The following is a 16184-nucleotide window of genomic DNA, read 5'->3' as shown; positions in this document are numbered from 1 at the left end:
CACAGAGCATCCTCTTCAATCGATGTCTTCTTGAACAATGAATTCTCCTTTAAATGACATCATCCAAGATGGCATCCCTTGAATTCCGATTGGCTGATAGAATTCTATCAGCCAATCAGAATTAAAGGTGAAAAAATCCTATTGGCTGATGCAATCAGCCAATAGGATTGAGCTTCAATCCTATTGGCTGATCCAATCAGCCAATAGTATTGAGCTCACATTCTATTGTCTGATTGGAACAGCCAATAGGATTGAAGCTCAATCCTATTGGCTGATTGCATCAGCCAATAAGATTTTTTCACCTTTAATTCCGATTGGCTGATAGAATTCTATCAGCCAATCGGAATTCAAGGGACACCATCTTGGATGACGTCATTTAAAGGAGAATTCATTGTTCAAGAAGACGTTGATTGAAGAGGATGTTCCGCGCCGGATGTCTTGAAGATGGACCCGCTCCGCGCCGGATGGATGAAGATAGAAGATGCCGTCTGGATGAAGACTTCTGCCCGGTTGGATGAAGACTTCTGCCCAGTTGGATGAAGACTTCTGCCGCTTCATTGAGGACTTCTGCCGGCTTCGTTGAGGATGGATGTCGGGTCTTTAAAAACTGTAAATGGATCTTTGGGGGTTAGTGTTAGGCTTTTTTAAGGGTTTATTGGGTGGGTTTTATTTTTAGATTAGGGTTTGGGTGGAAAAAGAGCTAAATGCCCTTTTAAGGGCAATGCCCATCCAAATGCCCTTTTCAGGGTAATGGGGAGCTTAGGTTTTTTAGTTAGGATTTTATTTGTGGGGTTGGTTGTGTGGGTGGTTGGTTTTACTGTTGAGCGGTTGTTTGTATTTTTTTTTACAGGTAAAAGAGCTGATTTCTTTGGGGCAATGCCCCGCAAAAGGCCCTTTTAAGGGCTATTGGTAGTTTAGTTTAGGCTAGGTTTTTTTATTTTGGGGGGGGGATATTTTGATAGGGCTATTAGATTAGGTGTAATTAATTTAAATATCTGATAATGTCTTTTTTTATTATCTGTAATTTAGTGTTTGTTTGTTTTTTGTAATTTAGTTAATTGTATTTAATTTATGTAATTGATTTAATTGTAGTGTAAGGTTAGGTGTTAGTGTAACTCAGGTTAGGTTTTATTTTACAGGTAAATTTGTATTTATTTTAACTAGGTAGCTAGTAAATAGTTGATAACTATTTACTAACTAGTCTAGCTAGTTAAAATAAATACAAACTTACCTGTAAAATAAAAATAACACTTAAAGGGACAGTAAACACCAGAATTGTTGTTGTTTAAAAAGGTATATAATCCCTTTATTACCCATTCCTCAATTTTGCATAACCAACACAGTTATATAAATACACTTTTTACCTTTGTGATTACCTTGTATCTAAGCCTCTGCAAACTGCCCGCTTATTTCAGTTCTTTTGACAGACTTGCATTTTTAGCCAATCAGTGCTGACTCCTAGGAGCTTCACGTGCCTGAGCTCAATGTTATCTATATAAAACACATGAACTAACGCCCTCTAGTGTTGAAAAACTGTCAACATGCTTTCAGATTTGAGGCAGTCTTCAAGGTCTAAGAAATTAGCACATGAACCGCCTAGATTTAGCTTTCAACTAAAAATACCAAGAGAACAAAGCAAAATTGGTAATAAAAGTAAATTGGAAAGTTGTTTAAAATTACATGCCCTATTTAAATCATGAAAGATTTTTTTTGAGTTTACTGTCCCTTTAAGATAGCTACAATATAACTATTAGTTATATTGTAGCTAGCTTAGGTTTTTTTACAGGTAAGTATTTAATTTGAAATAGAAATTATTTAGGTATTAATAGTAGGTTTTATTTAGATTTATTTTCATTACATTAAAGTTAGGGGTGTTAGGGTTAGACTTAGTGTTAGGTTTAGGGCAGGGGCGGAACTATCGGTGGTGCAGAGATCGCAGTTGCGACCGGGCCCGGCCGTCCAACCCTGGGGGGGGGCCCTCAGCAGTCAGAACCTCAAAACTTTTTTTAGAAAATTTTTTTTACTTTTTTTTTTCTTTCATCAACAAACTTTTTATTCAGTATTTTTTTCGGCAACTGCGTGCCTGCGTTCAGTTTTAAATCAGAGCTTTGCCGCAGGTTACCATGGCAACGCTCTGACTGTCACTGAAACATTTGTCGGCTGCTGAGCGGGAAAATGTCAGAAGAATGCAGCCACTGCCAGTAACGCAGAGACGGGCTGACCTGGGCTGGGACACTGGCGCTTTTTCTTCATGACACCGGTGAGCTAACGATTTATTAACCCTTTACCTGCTGAAGGTGTGGCACACAAGGGGTTAATGCGTGACATGTGACCATCAGAACTAGACACAGTAATAACTACGTCCTCTGCGATGATCTATAGTACTGCCAGAGAGAGTACTACTGGTCAGCTGCATGTATGTTCTGTTGTGGAGTGGACTGACTATATATACATTCTGATAGGGATCATCTCTAAGATACCAACGAACGAACACAAATTTAAATATATTATTAATAGATGCTGTGGAGCTTTTAACACTATGCAGCGTGTGGATGCCTTGCTATAGCGCTGCCTGTTCTCTGTCACATGCACTCCCGGTATATACTAAGTTCTATATACAAATCTGTAGAAATGAATTTGTCTTTAAAAAAATCAAAAGCACCAGAAGTGCGTGTGACAGAGCAGGCAGCGCTATAGCAGGGCATCCACATGCTGCATAGTGTTAAAAGCTCCACTACAGCATCTATTAATATATTTAAATTTGTGTTCGTGTCAGAGACCATAAAATATGTTTATTAATTTATATAACCATGGGGGTGTGGGACCAGGATCTAAAAGCAGCACTGGGAGTTCATCTGACAGAGCACAGGCAGCGCTATAGCAATGCCTATTGCCTCCACACGCTGCAGAAGGAGAACTATGAAGTTAAGGTTGGATATATTTTCTAGAACGTTGTCTAACCAATAGGTCTGCAAACTGTTCTAGTGAATTACTGAGTGCTGTTGAACTTTGCACGGGTCTCACTCCCCCCTCTGTTCTCACTACGGAATTCTGCAGACATGAGCTGAATTTCACTCACAGCTCTGTAAAACTATCTCAGGATCATATTTCACAGAGCCGTTTGTGAAATATTCAGCTCTTGTCTACAGAATGCCGTGGAGCAGTCAGGGAGAAACTGTTATAATTTATTTATTGTAATGCTTTTAGTGGCCTTCAAAACTGACCAGGGTTAGTTTAGATCTCTCTAGGGAAAGTTCAGACTTATATTTACTGCAACCCCCTGTATTTTATAACACTTGTACTGTGGTGATTTTTCTTCTGAAATATATTTAATATAGCTATATGACATCTACATATTTGAATGTATAAACAGGTTATAAAATCTGTTTCTTATTTAAAAAAAATTAGGATTTTTTTTTTGGGGGGGGTGCGGTGGGGGGCCCTTCTTAGATTCTTGCACCTGGGCCCTGTGGTTTCTAGTTACGCCTCTGGTTTAGGGATTAATAACTTTAGTATAGTGGCAGCAATTTTGGGGGCAGCAGATTAGGGGTTAATAACAGTAATGTATGTTGCGGCGATGTTAGGGACAGCAGATTAGGGGTTAATAATATTTAACTAGTGTTTGCGATGCGGGAGTACGGCGGTTTAGGGGGTTAATATGTTTATTATAGTGGTGGCGATGTCCGGAGTGGCAGATTAGGGGTTAATAATTTTATTTTAGTTTTTGCGATGCGGGAGGACCTCAGTTTAGGGGTTAATAGGTAGTTTATGGGGGTTAGTGTACTTTTAGCACTTTAGTTATGAGTTTTATGCTACAGCGTTGTAGCGTAAAACTCATAACTACTGACTTTCAGTTTACCGTACGGATCTTGTAGTTATGGGCTGTACCGCTCACTTTTTGGCCTCCCAGGTAGTGATGTCGCGAACATAAAAATTTGGGTTCGCGAACGGCGAACGCGAACTTCCGCAAAAGTTTGCGAACCGGCGAACCGGGCGAACCGCCATAGACTTCAATAGGCAGGCGAATTTTAAAACCCACAGGGACTCTTTCTGGCCACAATAGTGATGGAAAAGTTGTTTCAAGGGGACTAACACCTGGACTGTGGCATGCCGGAGGGGGATCCATGGCAAAACTCCCATGGAAAATTACATAGTTGATGCAGAGTCTGGTTTTAATCCATAAAGGGCATAAATCACCTAACATTCCTAAATTGTTTGGAATAACGTGCTTTAAAACATCAGGTATGATGTTGTATCGATCAGGTAGTGTAAGGGTTACGCCCGCTTCACAGTGCACAGTGTAGGTGATATACCTGCCCTGACCATGCTTTGCAGACCAGATATCAGTGGTCAGATGGACCCTTGCCCCAACACTGTGTGCCAGACATGCCATTATAGCAGACTTATATGGCTTTGGCGTTGCTTTTTGGTAATTAGAAGGCTGCTAAATGCCACTGCGCACCACACGTGTTTTATGCCCAGCAGTGAAGGGGTTAATTAGGGAGCATGTAGGGAGCTTGTAGAGTTAATTTTAGCTTAAGTGTAGTGTAGTAGACAACCCAAAGTATTGATCTAGGCCCATTTTGGTATATTTCATGCCACCATTTCACCGCCAAATGCGATCAAATTTAAAAAAAACTTAAATTTTTTCGCAATTTTAGGTTTCTCACTGAAATTATTTACAAACAGCTTGTGCAATTATGGCACAAATTGTAAATGCTTCTCTGGGATCCCCTTTGTTCAGAAATAGCAGACATATATGACTTTGGCGTTGCTTTCTGGTAATTAGAAGGCCGCTAAATGCTGCTGCGCATCACACGTGTATTATGGCTAGCAGTGAAGGGGTTAATTAGGTAGTTTGTAGGGAGCTTGCAGGGTTAATTTTAGCTTTAGTGTAGAGATCAGCCTCCCACCTGACACATCAGACCCCCTGATCCCTCCCAAAAAGCTCCCTTCCCTCCCCCACCCCACAATTGTCCCCGCCATCTTAAGTACTGGCAGAAAGTCTGCCAGTACTAAAATAAAAGGTTTTAAAAAAAAATTTAATTTTTTTTTTAGCATATTTACATATGCTGTGGTGTAGCATCCCCCCTTAGCCCCCAACCTCCCTGATTCCCCCCCAAAACAGCTCTCTAACCCTCCCCATCTGCCTTATTGGCGGCCATCTTGGGTACTGGCAGCTGTCTGCTATTATTTCACAGTCAAAAAAGTGTTGTTTTTTTTAAATGTACACTACTGTTACACCAGATATGAGTGGTGGCACTGGGCAAGTGGGGGCACAGTATACGCTGTGAGCCTGACACACACGCTGGCAGGCAGGCAACTGCAATTAGATTACACAGGAAAAAAAAAAAAAAGCAGACTGATGTTCTAGCCCTTAAAAGGGCTTTTTGGGGTGCTGTCCTTACAGCAGAGATCAGATGAGTCCTTCAGGACTGTAGTGGACACTATGTTCGCCGGGAACTATTCGCCGGTGAACTATTCGCGACATCACTACTCCCAGGCAGACTCGTATTACCGCCGCTATGGAAGTCCCATTGAAAAAGGATTTTTGGAAAGCTGCGGTAGTTACGTTGCGTTACGGCCAAAAAAGTATGCGGTGCAGCTATACCTGCAAGACTCGTGATAGCAGCGGTAGTGAAAAAGAGCCATAATGCTGATTTTTCACTCATACCGCAAAACTCGTAATCTAGCCCTTAGTTAGTTTTCAGCTATGAAAACCCTGAAAATGTAATTCATGATTCAGATGAAACATATAATTTTAAACAACTTTCAAATGTATTATTATTATCAAATGTTCTTAATTCTCTTGTTATCCTTTGCTGAAAGAAAAGCATTGCACTACTGGAAGCTAGCTGAACAGATATTTGCCAATTACAAGAGACAAAGGCAGTGTAGGGCACAATTGGGCCTGGAGCAAAGCTAAGGGTTAAAGCCGTAGGGAGAGATAGGAGAAGAGGGCTGGCTAGGGAGGTTAGTTGCAACAATGTTGCATGCAAGGGAGGGGCCCACTACTCACCTTAAAAGTGGGGATCATCAGCTTTCTGGCCCTCTTCTTCCTGGAATCCGGTGCAGACGAGTTCTTTCTGTTATTGTTCAGGGTAATTCTTCATTTCTGTGAACAATGCAGCGATCCAGACGATCAAAGCTCCCTCCACAGCGCTTCCACGAGTTGGTGTTTGAGAAACCTGGATCAGACAAACAGAAAAAACAGATAAGTACACAAGATGACATTGAAGAGCTAGATGACATAATACAACCTACATAGTACACTACTGAGACTAGGCCTAGTACTAGTAGAACACAGAAAAAACAGATTAGTCACACAGTTAGTAGGCTAGATATACATGCAGCAAGTGAGGGGGTTGAAGGAGATGATTCAGCCTATGCATCAGTTGCAATGGCTAGGCCTGATGAACTATCAGCCTGTCTCCAATCTACTAGGCCTCAGGCTTTCACTCCCCCTCCAGACACACCGCATCTTCAGGCTGGGGCCTATTCGGATACCGTGGTATCCCCAATAGCAAGACCTATTTTAGACAGGGGCCCGGCCCACGTGGCAATCACAACCCCTGCGGTAGTTAGTGAAACACGGTTAACAACCGATTCACCGGTTGCTCACGGCCCCTCTCTTGTGTCCCCTGTGGCTCACTCGGCCCCCGTTTTTGCCTCCCAGCCCAGCACAGGCCTTGGGAGTGTGGCAGTAGCAGGGCCCGTTTCGGGCCTTCAAGCAATTTCGGCCCAGGCTGATGCGCAAATTATATCCAATGTGACTTTCCCGGCGGCGCCTCAAGCCCCTGTGCTGCCCGTTGTCCCCCCTTCTACTCACCTAGGCCAGCATGTGGGCTTACCTGAATCGGCGGTCTCCTCTCTTCTGTCCGCGATTCCTCCGTCGGCTGTCTCGGCGGTGTCCTCAATCCTGGCGTCCATAGTAGCGGCGATGTCTCCGTCGGGTATGCAGGCTCCTCCGTCGGGTCTTCAAGGTCCTCCGTCGGGTCTTCCGGTCCCTCTCCACGTGACGCCGGTGTCCGGTCCTCCAAGCCAGGCCGCAGGTCCTCCGGGTCCAATTGTAAGTGCGCAACCGGAAGTTCCGGTCACGCGCCCATCCACTTCCGGTTCCGCTTTCGTCGGCCATAGCAGCGTCGGGACTTCGAGGGAACGGTTGCATCCTCTGCAGCTCCGTGAAGGTGAGCATCATGAGAGGATGTCGGCCAGGGGTGGGTTACTAGGCCGCAGGGGTCCTTAGGTGCGGCAAAGGAAGGCGCCATCACGCGTTCTTGGCAGATTGGCATTTGCTGGTATGGGGTCTCAAGATAGAGTTTCTTCTGTTAGCGTAGGCTCCCACAGAGGGTTTAAAAGTAGGAGGGGGGTTTCAGCAAGGGCTAATAGACTAAACCCCTTGGGTAGGGGCATGCTATCAGGAGCTAGGGCGCTAGTTCATAAAACAGGTAACCATTCTGGAGGGCAAATAAGTGCTATCGAACCACAGGGTCAGCACGCCCAGGCTCAGTCTCACTACTCCCATGCTCAGGGACAGTTTAATGTTGCGCTTCAACATAATGCTCAGGGACAATTTAATGTTGCGCTTCAACATAATAGAGCAGCTTATCAGCAAAGTAGCGCGCCATCAAACACAGTCAGAGGCGCAGCTAGCTTCACAAATATGCACAGTCACAATATGAATGCACACGCTGTGGCACATTTGGGGGCTTCCAGTATGAATGCACAAGCTGTTCCTCTGAATGTTTCAGCTGCGAATGTGCAAAATGTTGCGAATGAGGCTATGAATGTGATACCAACTTTACAGGCAAATGAGTTCAGGGACAATTCTGCTTCATCAATTCCATTACAAGGTAGCAGTGTGAATGAAGGGCATGGAGCATTGGGGCAGGATGCTGGTAGGGCTCGTAGCACTCTCAGTTTGTCAAGGGGAAATGATATGGGGAATGCGAGCATAAATACTAATAATAGGTCAGGCTTGGGTTCTATTAACCCTCCCTTTGCCGGTGTCCGTAGTGCTCGCAACCTTTTTTCTTTATTGCAGAACGCATCACAAGTGGAACCAAACATGGAACCGCAGCAAGTAGATAGGCCTTCGGCTTCGGCTGCTACTCCTCAGGAACAGGCGGATTCACAGCAGCGAGAAGACACTGCCAATTCTATACAGCGAGATGATGGGGCTGTTCCTGGTCCTTCTACTTCTGGTTTGGAGTCTCAGGACAACGCAGTTGCCATTCCTGGTAAGCCCTCCACATTTATACATGACCGACATGACCAGGTTGACTCATCCCTTTCAGAAACAGAATGTGACAGCGACACTTCACTTGGGCTAAGGGGTAAGGGTCAGAAGCGCATGTTTGCGATGGTAAAGAAAATGTGGCAGGTAATGCAGTCAGGTTCGGTGGGTAACATAGCGTAGACGCAGCTTGCAATAGGTCCACCAGAATCTTTGCAGAACAACACTCTCATGGGGGACAAGCGTCTGCCAATTAATTTAATTCCGGAAAGGAAAGTGGCCTTACATGGCGATTCCTTCCCCTCTTACACTCCCTCCTTGCATGGTCATTTAAAGCCAAGAACCATAAAAAAAATACAGCAGGGCAAATATGTTAATATATTTGAGTTATCTGCTGAGGCTTGTAGACAGCGGGAGGAAAAGTGCCGACGGTACCGGACCTAAAAGGTTCAAGCGTCCTGAAACATTTGAGGAGTGGCTAATTTGCTTTAGGGTTTTCTCCTCCTGCTACCTGGAGAAATACCCGAGCCAATGCCATGCTATCCTCAAATACACCGATAATATCCACTGGATTCAGAGGAAGTTTGGCGAAGGGGCTTGGAGAGAGTATGATGCAGAATTTCGGCAAAAGATGGCGGGTAATCCTGTGCTCACCTTTGATACAACTGACTCGCATCTTTGGCAGTGCCTTGGCCCGCAGGGGTCACCCTCCTCCTCCACCCCCTCTAGTAATCAGTCCTTTCGTGCTTCCAAAGCGAAGCGCAGGGGAGGTACCTGCTGGGCATTTCAGGATAATAAATGCGACAGAGGTAACTCGTGTGCGTTCAGGCACGTATGCAGATACTGTGCCGGGTCACACGCTGGGAGCGAATGTGCCAGAAAGAAGGATTCAACATCCGGTAGAGCACAGAACAAGCTCTCTCTTGTTGCTAAGGGCCCCAACACCGGTGAAGGTGCACGCCCTTGAGCCATGGCTTAGGGTGTACCCAGATTCACGCGCAGCGTCTTTAATTTTTCAAGGCTTTACTGAGGGTTTTCATATACCAGTGACGAAAGCCATTAAAGGCTCTAGAGGCTATCGTAACCTCAAATCAGCTTACCAACACCCTTCAGTTGTTAGGGACAAGCTGGATAAGGAAATCTCAATGGGCCGCGTAGTGGGTCCTTTTCCTTCACCCCCTTTGCCGAATCTGGTCATTTCACCATTGGGTGTGGTACCCAAGAAGGAATTAGGAAAATTCCGTCTCATTCACCACCTGTCCCACCCTAGGGGCTATTCAGTCAATGATGCTATTGACCCGGAACTCAGCTCAGTGCGATATCAATCTTTTGATAGCGCTCTTGAATTGGTGCGGGGGGTTGGTGCGGGTGCCTTGCTGGCGAAACTGGATATTGAATCCACCTTTCGCCTATTGCCTTTGCACCCTTCATCCTTTTATTTGATGGGTTGCAAATTTCAAAAGGGGTTTTATGTATATAGGTGCTTGCCCATGGGCTGCACGATCTCTTGCGCCTTATTTGAAACCTTCAGTACATTCTTGCACTGGGTTTTGGAGCAACAGGCGGTTACTAACCGCATTGCACACTATCTGGACGATTTCCTCCTGGTGGGGAGTCCGGGAACTAATGAATGTCAGCAATTGATGGAATCCATGAGAATCCTGATGTTGCAATTCGGTGTCCCCTTAGCTGAAGACAAGACTGAGGGCCCAGGTACTTGCATTACGTTCCTGGGTATCGAAATCGATACCGTAGACAGAATTTGTAGGCTGCCTTCTGGCAAAGTCCAGGACATGCTTGAGGCGGTTGAAGCAGCCGTTTCCATGGTAACCATTACACTTAGGCAGTTACAGTCATTGCTTGGCCTTCTTAATTTTGCAGGCAGAGTTATCCCCATGGGGAGAGTTTTCAATCGAAAATTGGAGGCTAAGTTAAAGGGCAAACTCAGACCTTCGGAAAAAATTTGGATTTCAGAAGGCATGAGAGCTGACTTGAGAGTCTGGAAGACATTTCTTCAGGATTTCAATGGGATTCGATTATGGCGATCTGAACCTATTTCCAGTCAGTTGTTGCACTTATTTACTGATGCCACAGGTTCAAAGGGATATGGGGCATATTTCCGAGGGGAATGGAGTGCGGGCCCTTGGCCACTGGAATGGTCAGCCAGGGGCTTAACACGTAACCTTACCCTTTTGGAACTCTTCCCTATCGTGTTGGCTGTTAAACTGTGGGGCAACAAATTCGCAAACAGGACGATTAATTTCTGGACAGATAATCTCAGTGTCGTCCACGCGGTAAACGGTCTTTCGGCCACATCTGCGGTTGTAGTTTGTTTGTTGAGACATCTGGTGTTACGCTGTCTTGAACTTAATATCCAGTTTCAAGCACGGCACGTCCCGGGGGTTAATAATGTCTTAGCAGACGCGCTATCCAGGTTTGATTGGGTGACGTTCAGATGTTTGGCCCCTCATGCTGCATTAGAAGGCTTACCTTGTCCTAATTTCCTTTGGCAGCTTCTTCGTCCTGGATATCCTTGCTCCCTCTAGTGCGGGCGTCCCTTGCCCCTAACACATGGCGCTCCTATGTCAGGCTTTGGCACGAATGGGAAGATTTTTGCCGATGTCAGAATGTGGAGGCGGCTGAGGCGTCTCAGGACACGGTATGTGACTGGCTGGTGAGTCTCTGGCGCGGGGGTTCTCGGCAGGGGGCTGTTCATTCTCGGTTAGCGGCCTTGTCATTCTTTTACCATACACTTGCTTTGCCGGATCCGGGTAATTCTAAATTTGTGCGTCAAGTTGTTAAAGGTTGGGGCAAGCTCCAACCACAACAGAAGGACTCTAGGGAGCCTATCACGCAGGACCGGCTCGAGCGGCTGGTGGACGCTTTGCCGGACATCTGCGCGACGCATTACAAGTTTTTATTATTTAGGGCTGCGTTTTTACTAGCTTATTCTGCAGCGCTTCGTATAAGTGAGCTCGTGGCGCCTTCTAAGTCCTGCACTGACAAGGGCCTTCAGTTTGGCCACGTCAGGGCTGGAGTGGATTCACTTTTAATTTATTTGCCAAGATCCAAGACTGATCAAGACGGCAAAGGGGCATGGATACCTATATCTCAGTCCGATGGTCGCTGCTGCCCGGTGAGGGCGGTGAACCAGTTTTTAGAGCATAGGCCATCGGAGCAGGGCCCTTTGTTAATTCACGCAAATCGAACTTCTCTCTCGTTGTTCCAGTTTCGTAGGGTGCTAGCGAGGGCCACTGCGCATGCGGGATTGGACGTGTCGAAAATAGCTCCCCATTCGTTCTGCATAGGGGCAGCTACTAATGCCGCGTTGCAGGGTTCTTCCGTAGAAGCCATTTGCCGTCTGGGTAGATGGCGTTCTAATAAGTTTAAGGGTTACATTCGACCGGTTGTTGAATAATGTGTCTAGTTTGTAATCCAAGGTTATTGGATAGTGTTAATTTTCAGTACTAATCCCATGTGTCTTTGCAGGACCTGTCAGCGGCGCAAAAAGGATATGGATCGTGGGGCACTCCTATGTGCATTGGGCCTCCATACGTAGTTCGGCCATTCCGGGGGGGCAGAATTTGGGTTTCCCTTTCACCCTGGTGTCAATCAGATGGTTAGGGGAGAGAGGGATGTGTTGGCCCGCGCTTCCATCGCGTATCTTGGAGGCCCTAGTACGCTGGGGTCAACCTCACGTGATAATTCTACATTTAGGAGGCAATGATTTGGGCGCCATTCCGGTCTTGGAGCTTATCAAGATCATGCAAGCGGATATCGCTTGGATCAGAGCTCGCATTCCGAATGTGTTGGTTGGTTGGTCCAACATAGTTCCCAGGTTGGAATGGCGTCACATGTCTTGCCACAGCGCCGCTTACAAAGTTAGGAAGAAGATAAATTCCTCAGTTGCTAGAACCGTCACAGGTATTGGGGGATTTGTGGTTAAACACGAATCTCTAACAGCCGACAAGGTCCATTATTATAGGAAGGATAGGGTACATTTGGAGACAGTTGCCCTAGATATTTTTATAAAGGATATTCGTAAGGCCATAGTAACCCTCCTTTAAGTCTGGTTGGGTTGTGTTTGTCCTTTATTGGTTGGCGGCACAGTTATCATCTTAATGCTATCTGGTGGCGGGAGGTAGCGGCCCTGTTGCCTTGGAAAGGGTGAACGGGGGGAGTGATGACCAATCTAAAAGTGTGAGGGGTGGATAGCCTCAAGTGCACGTGAGGTGCCCCTCCTTCCCCTTGCAGGTGGGTCACGTGATCTCATTAACCCCTTAGTAGCAATTTTTCTATGAGCAGAGGTCCCGCTCTGCTGCAGTTTCCGTTTGGGCCGTTTACCTTCTGCAGTGCCGGGTTGTCATTATAGCATTTCGTTCAGCCGCCATCAGAACCTTGTTGGTTTGCATAGTTACTTAGTTAGTTAATAAATGTTTAACCTGTGACGGTTAAAATGTTACCCATAAAAAGTTGTTGTGTTTTTATTTCATTATAGAGTAAGTGGTTATATATTCCCTTCTACGGCTAGCGACCGGTAGGCATTTAATCCCTTAAGGCAGTGTAGGGCACAATTGGGCCTGGAGCAAAGCTAAGGGTTAAAGCCGTAGGGAGAGATAGGAGAAGAGGGCTGGCTAGGGTTGTTAGTTGCAACAATGTTGCATGCAAGGGAGGGGCCCACTACTCACCTTAAAAGTGGGGATCATCAGCTTCCTGGCCCTCTTCTTCCTAGAATCCGGTGCAGACAAGTTCTTTCCCCTCCCTCCCTTCCCTGTTACAAGATGGCTTCCAAATTTAATTTATTGTACTAGGTGCTAAGTATGCCTTCTCAGGCTAATTTAGTAGCCACATTGTCGATTGAGCATTTCCAAATTTAAATTGTCTCCCCTAGTTGGCGACGGGTATGCCTATTCAGGCTAACTTTATCAGCCTCTTTAGTTATTGGCCTACCATATCCGGTCTACCTGGCTTCTGGCGGCTGAGTAGCGGATCCCCTTTTTAGGGGGTAGTCCTTATTTTTAGACCCGCTCGGCGGGAGGTAACGGCCCTGTTGCCTTGGAAAGGGTGAACGGGGGGAGTGATGACCAATCTAAAAGTGTGAGGGGTGGATAGCCTCAAGTGCACGTGAGGTGCCCCTCCTTCCCCTTGCGGGTGGGTCACGTGATCTCATTAACCCCTTAGTAGCAATTTTTCTATGAGCAGAGGTCCCGCTCTGCTGCAGTTTCCGTTTGGGCCGTTTACCTTCTGCAGTGCCGGGTTGTCATTATAGCATTTCGTTCAGCCGCCATCAGAACCTTGTTGGTTTCCATAGTTACTTAGTTAGTTAATAAATGTTTAACCTGTGACGGTTAAAATTTTACCCATAAAAAGTTTTTATTTCATTATAGAGTAAGTGGTTATATATTCCCTTCTACGGCTAGCGACCGGTAGGCATTTAATCCCTTATGTGTGCAGGCACCAATCACCAGCTAGCTCCCACTAGTGTAGGATATGTACAGTATGTATTCATTTTCAACAATGGATACCAAGAGTACAAAGCACATTTGAAAATATAAGTGATTTTAAAAGTGTCTTAAAATGACATGCTCTATCTGATTCTTGCTAGTTTATTTTTGACTTCCTATCCCTTTAAGCTTTATTGTAAATGCCTGCAAGTGCTGGTGAAACATAAGTTTCAGTTTCATTTTGAGTCTATATAAGCAGAATGCTGAGCCCCGGACAGTGAAGTCAGTGAACAGCCAGCTAAATATACAGAGGCACAACACAGCTGCCATGGATATTGATAACAAGAAATCATTTATTAAGAACTTCAGCCTTAATGACTGTAAACCTCGTGGCAACCAGGGCTATAAGCGAGTGCTCCTGCAGCTGTTCGGTTATTTAGGTCACGGCAAATCGTCTTTTATTAACACCTGTAAGTACGTCCTGGAGGAAGGAGCATATAAACTTTATTCTGATGTTGGTAGTTCAGATGGAGGTAAGACCACAAAGAGAATATCGTACCCACTCACAAGCAACATCACTCTGGTCGATAACCGCGGATGCGCAATGATGAGCGATCAAGAGACGGGGGAAATCTATGCTCAGCTTGGTAAGTGAATCTATCTATCTATCTATCTATTGGGTACTTGTAAAGCGCAAACTAATCACCCGTGAGGGTCTCAAGGCGCAATGGGGGGGGGGGGGGGGCTAAGGGAAGATGATTCAATCGAAGAGCCAGGTCTTGAGGTCCTTCCTGAAGTTTGTAAGGGAGGTGGATTGTCTGAGGTGCAACGGGAGGGAGTTCCATGATCTTGCTGCCATATAGGAGCAAGATCATGGAATAGTAAATATGAGTTCAGTTTCAGATTATCACATACTTGATGGTTTACAATTTACACAATAATTATCAGCGTGACAAAATGTTGTATTATATTTCCTGTTGCTGCTACCTGTGTTTTTATCTTTTTTCATATATTTTGGGTTTTTCTATCAATATGGCATTTTAGTGTTTGAGAGTAAATGCTTCTAATTTCTCTCTGTGTTTCAGGTAATCTGCTGCCTCTGGACCAGGAAGTGCAGTGGCAAAGGGGGTATATGGGTATAATGAAGCGACTGGTGGAAGCCGACAAGAATGCCAATTACTCCGATTTTATAGTTCCCATTTTTGTATACAGGTTAGTTATAAATCACATCTGGGTAACTTGATACAAATCAACTTTCTGTTTGTATATATATTTGCTGTGCTGAATCTTTTTTATATATATATATATATATATATATACACACACACACTAGTCTTAAAGACTGTGTACAGGGGCCAAAATGTGTCCAACTCCCGATCCCCCCATCCACTCTGATCTCACTCTGATCTCCTCTCCCTCCTTCCCCTTCCTTGCCGCTCTCAACATTTTCTTTTTTTCTGCAGCGTAGCAGTCCCAACCACTCATGCCCCCCCTCACCCTCCTCCAGTGATGGGCCGCCCACACGCCTCCCTCCTAACACTCCCATGCCAATAATCAGCACCACCGCTGTTTAACAACCAGAGCTGTCCTTGGGCAGTCTCTACTGTACATCAGCGCTGGTCGTTAAGGGGTTAAGGCCAGGTATGTTTGTCTCGTGCTGCAGTCTCTACTGCGCATAACTGCATTGGACAAACATACTTGGCCTTTTATAATATAGGATATTTATTCATATATATATTTTTTTTTAACTGAAATATTTTGGAATATTCTCTTTTATATGCAACAAACTATTTAATAGTAAATAATGATAAAGTTAATGTTTTATAACATTCTTACTATTGCAGTGTTAAGAAAGGGATTTCAGAGGAAGAAATGCCAGAAATAAAGAGATTGCTTGATAATGCCAGAAATCTAACAGGTACTAATTATATCATTTTCCTTTCTTATATAAAAGTGATAATACTGGTACTGTATATCAGAATGTGTAAGCCCGGCTGTATGAGATTAGGTGCCAGTCCCTCTAATCATAGTCTGCTTGAGAACCTGAGTGAGTTTTATCTAATGAGGCCCATTTATCAAGCTCCGTAAGGAGCTTGAGGGCCCGTGTTTCTGGCGAGTCTTCAGACTCGCCAGAAACAGCAGTTATGAAGCAGCGGTCTAAAGACCGCTGCTCCATAACCCTGTCCGCCTGCTCTGAGCAGGTGGACAGGAATCGCCACAATTCAACCCGATTGAGTACGAGCTGGTTGATTGACACCCCCCTGCTGGCGGCCGATTGGTCTCGAGTCTGCAGGGGGCGGCATTGCACCAGCAGCTCTTGTGAGCTGCTGGTGCAATGCTGAATACGTAGAGCGTATTTCTCTCCGCATTCAGCAAGGTCTTGCGGACCTGATCCGCACTGTCGGATCAGGTCCACAAGACCTTTGATAAATAGGCCTCAATATCTCTAGATAACATTATTCACAAAAACACAATATATTCAGGGGTTTTTTACATGTATGTTA

At 45.2% G+C, this 16184-nt stretch overlaps 1 protein-coding gene across 1 annotated transcript in view; it reads left to right on the top strand.

The window, feature by feature from the left end:
• The first annotated feature begins 13937 nt into the window (after positions 1–13937).
• Positions 13938–16184, top strand: part of LOC128642335 (uncharacterized) — a 29298-nt gene continuing 27051 nt past the window's right edge. The window contains exons 1-3 of the mRNA XM_053695067.1: positions 13938–14327; positions 14766–14892; positions 15525–15598. Of these exons, the coding sequence (XP_053551042.1) occupies positions 14009–14327; positions 14766–14892; positions 15525–15598 (520 nt within the window). The 5' untranslated portion in view covers positions 13938–14008. The remainder of the gene's footprint in view (positions 14328–14765; positions 14893–15524; positions 15599–16184) is intronic.

The sequence above is a fragment of the Bombina bombina genome, chromosome 11 (assembly GCF_027579735.1).
Source record: "Bombina bombina isolate aBomBom1 chromosome 11, aBomBom1.pri, whole genome shotgun sequence".
Classification (NCBI taxonomy): domain Eukaryota; kingdom Metazoa; phylum Chordata; class Amphibia; order Anura; family Bombinatoridae; genus Bombina; species Bombina bombina.
This window is presented reverse-complemented; position numbering and strand designations above follow the sequence as displayed.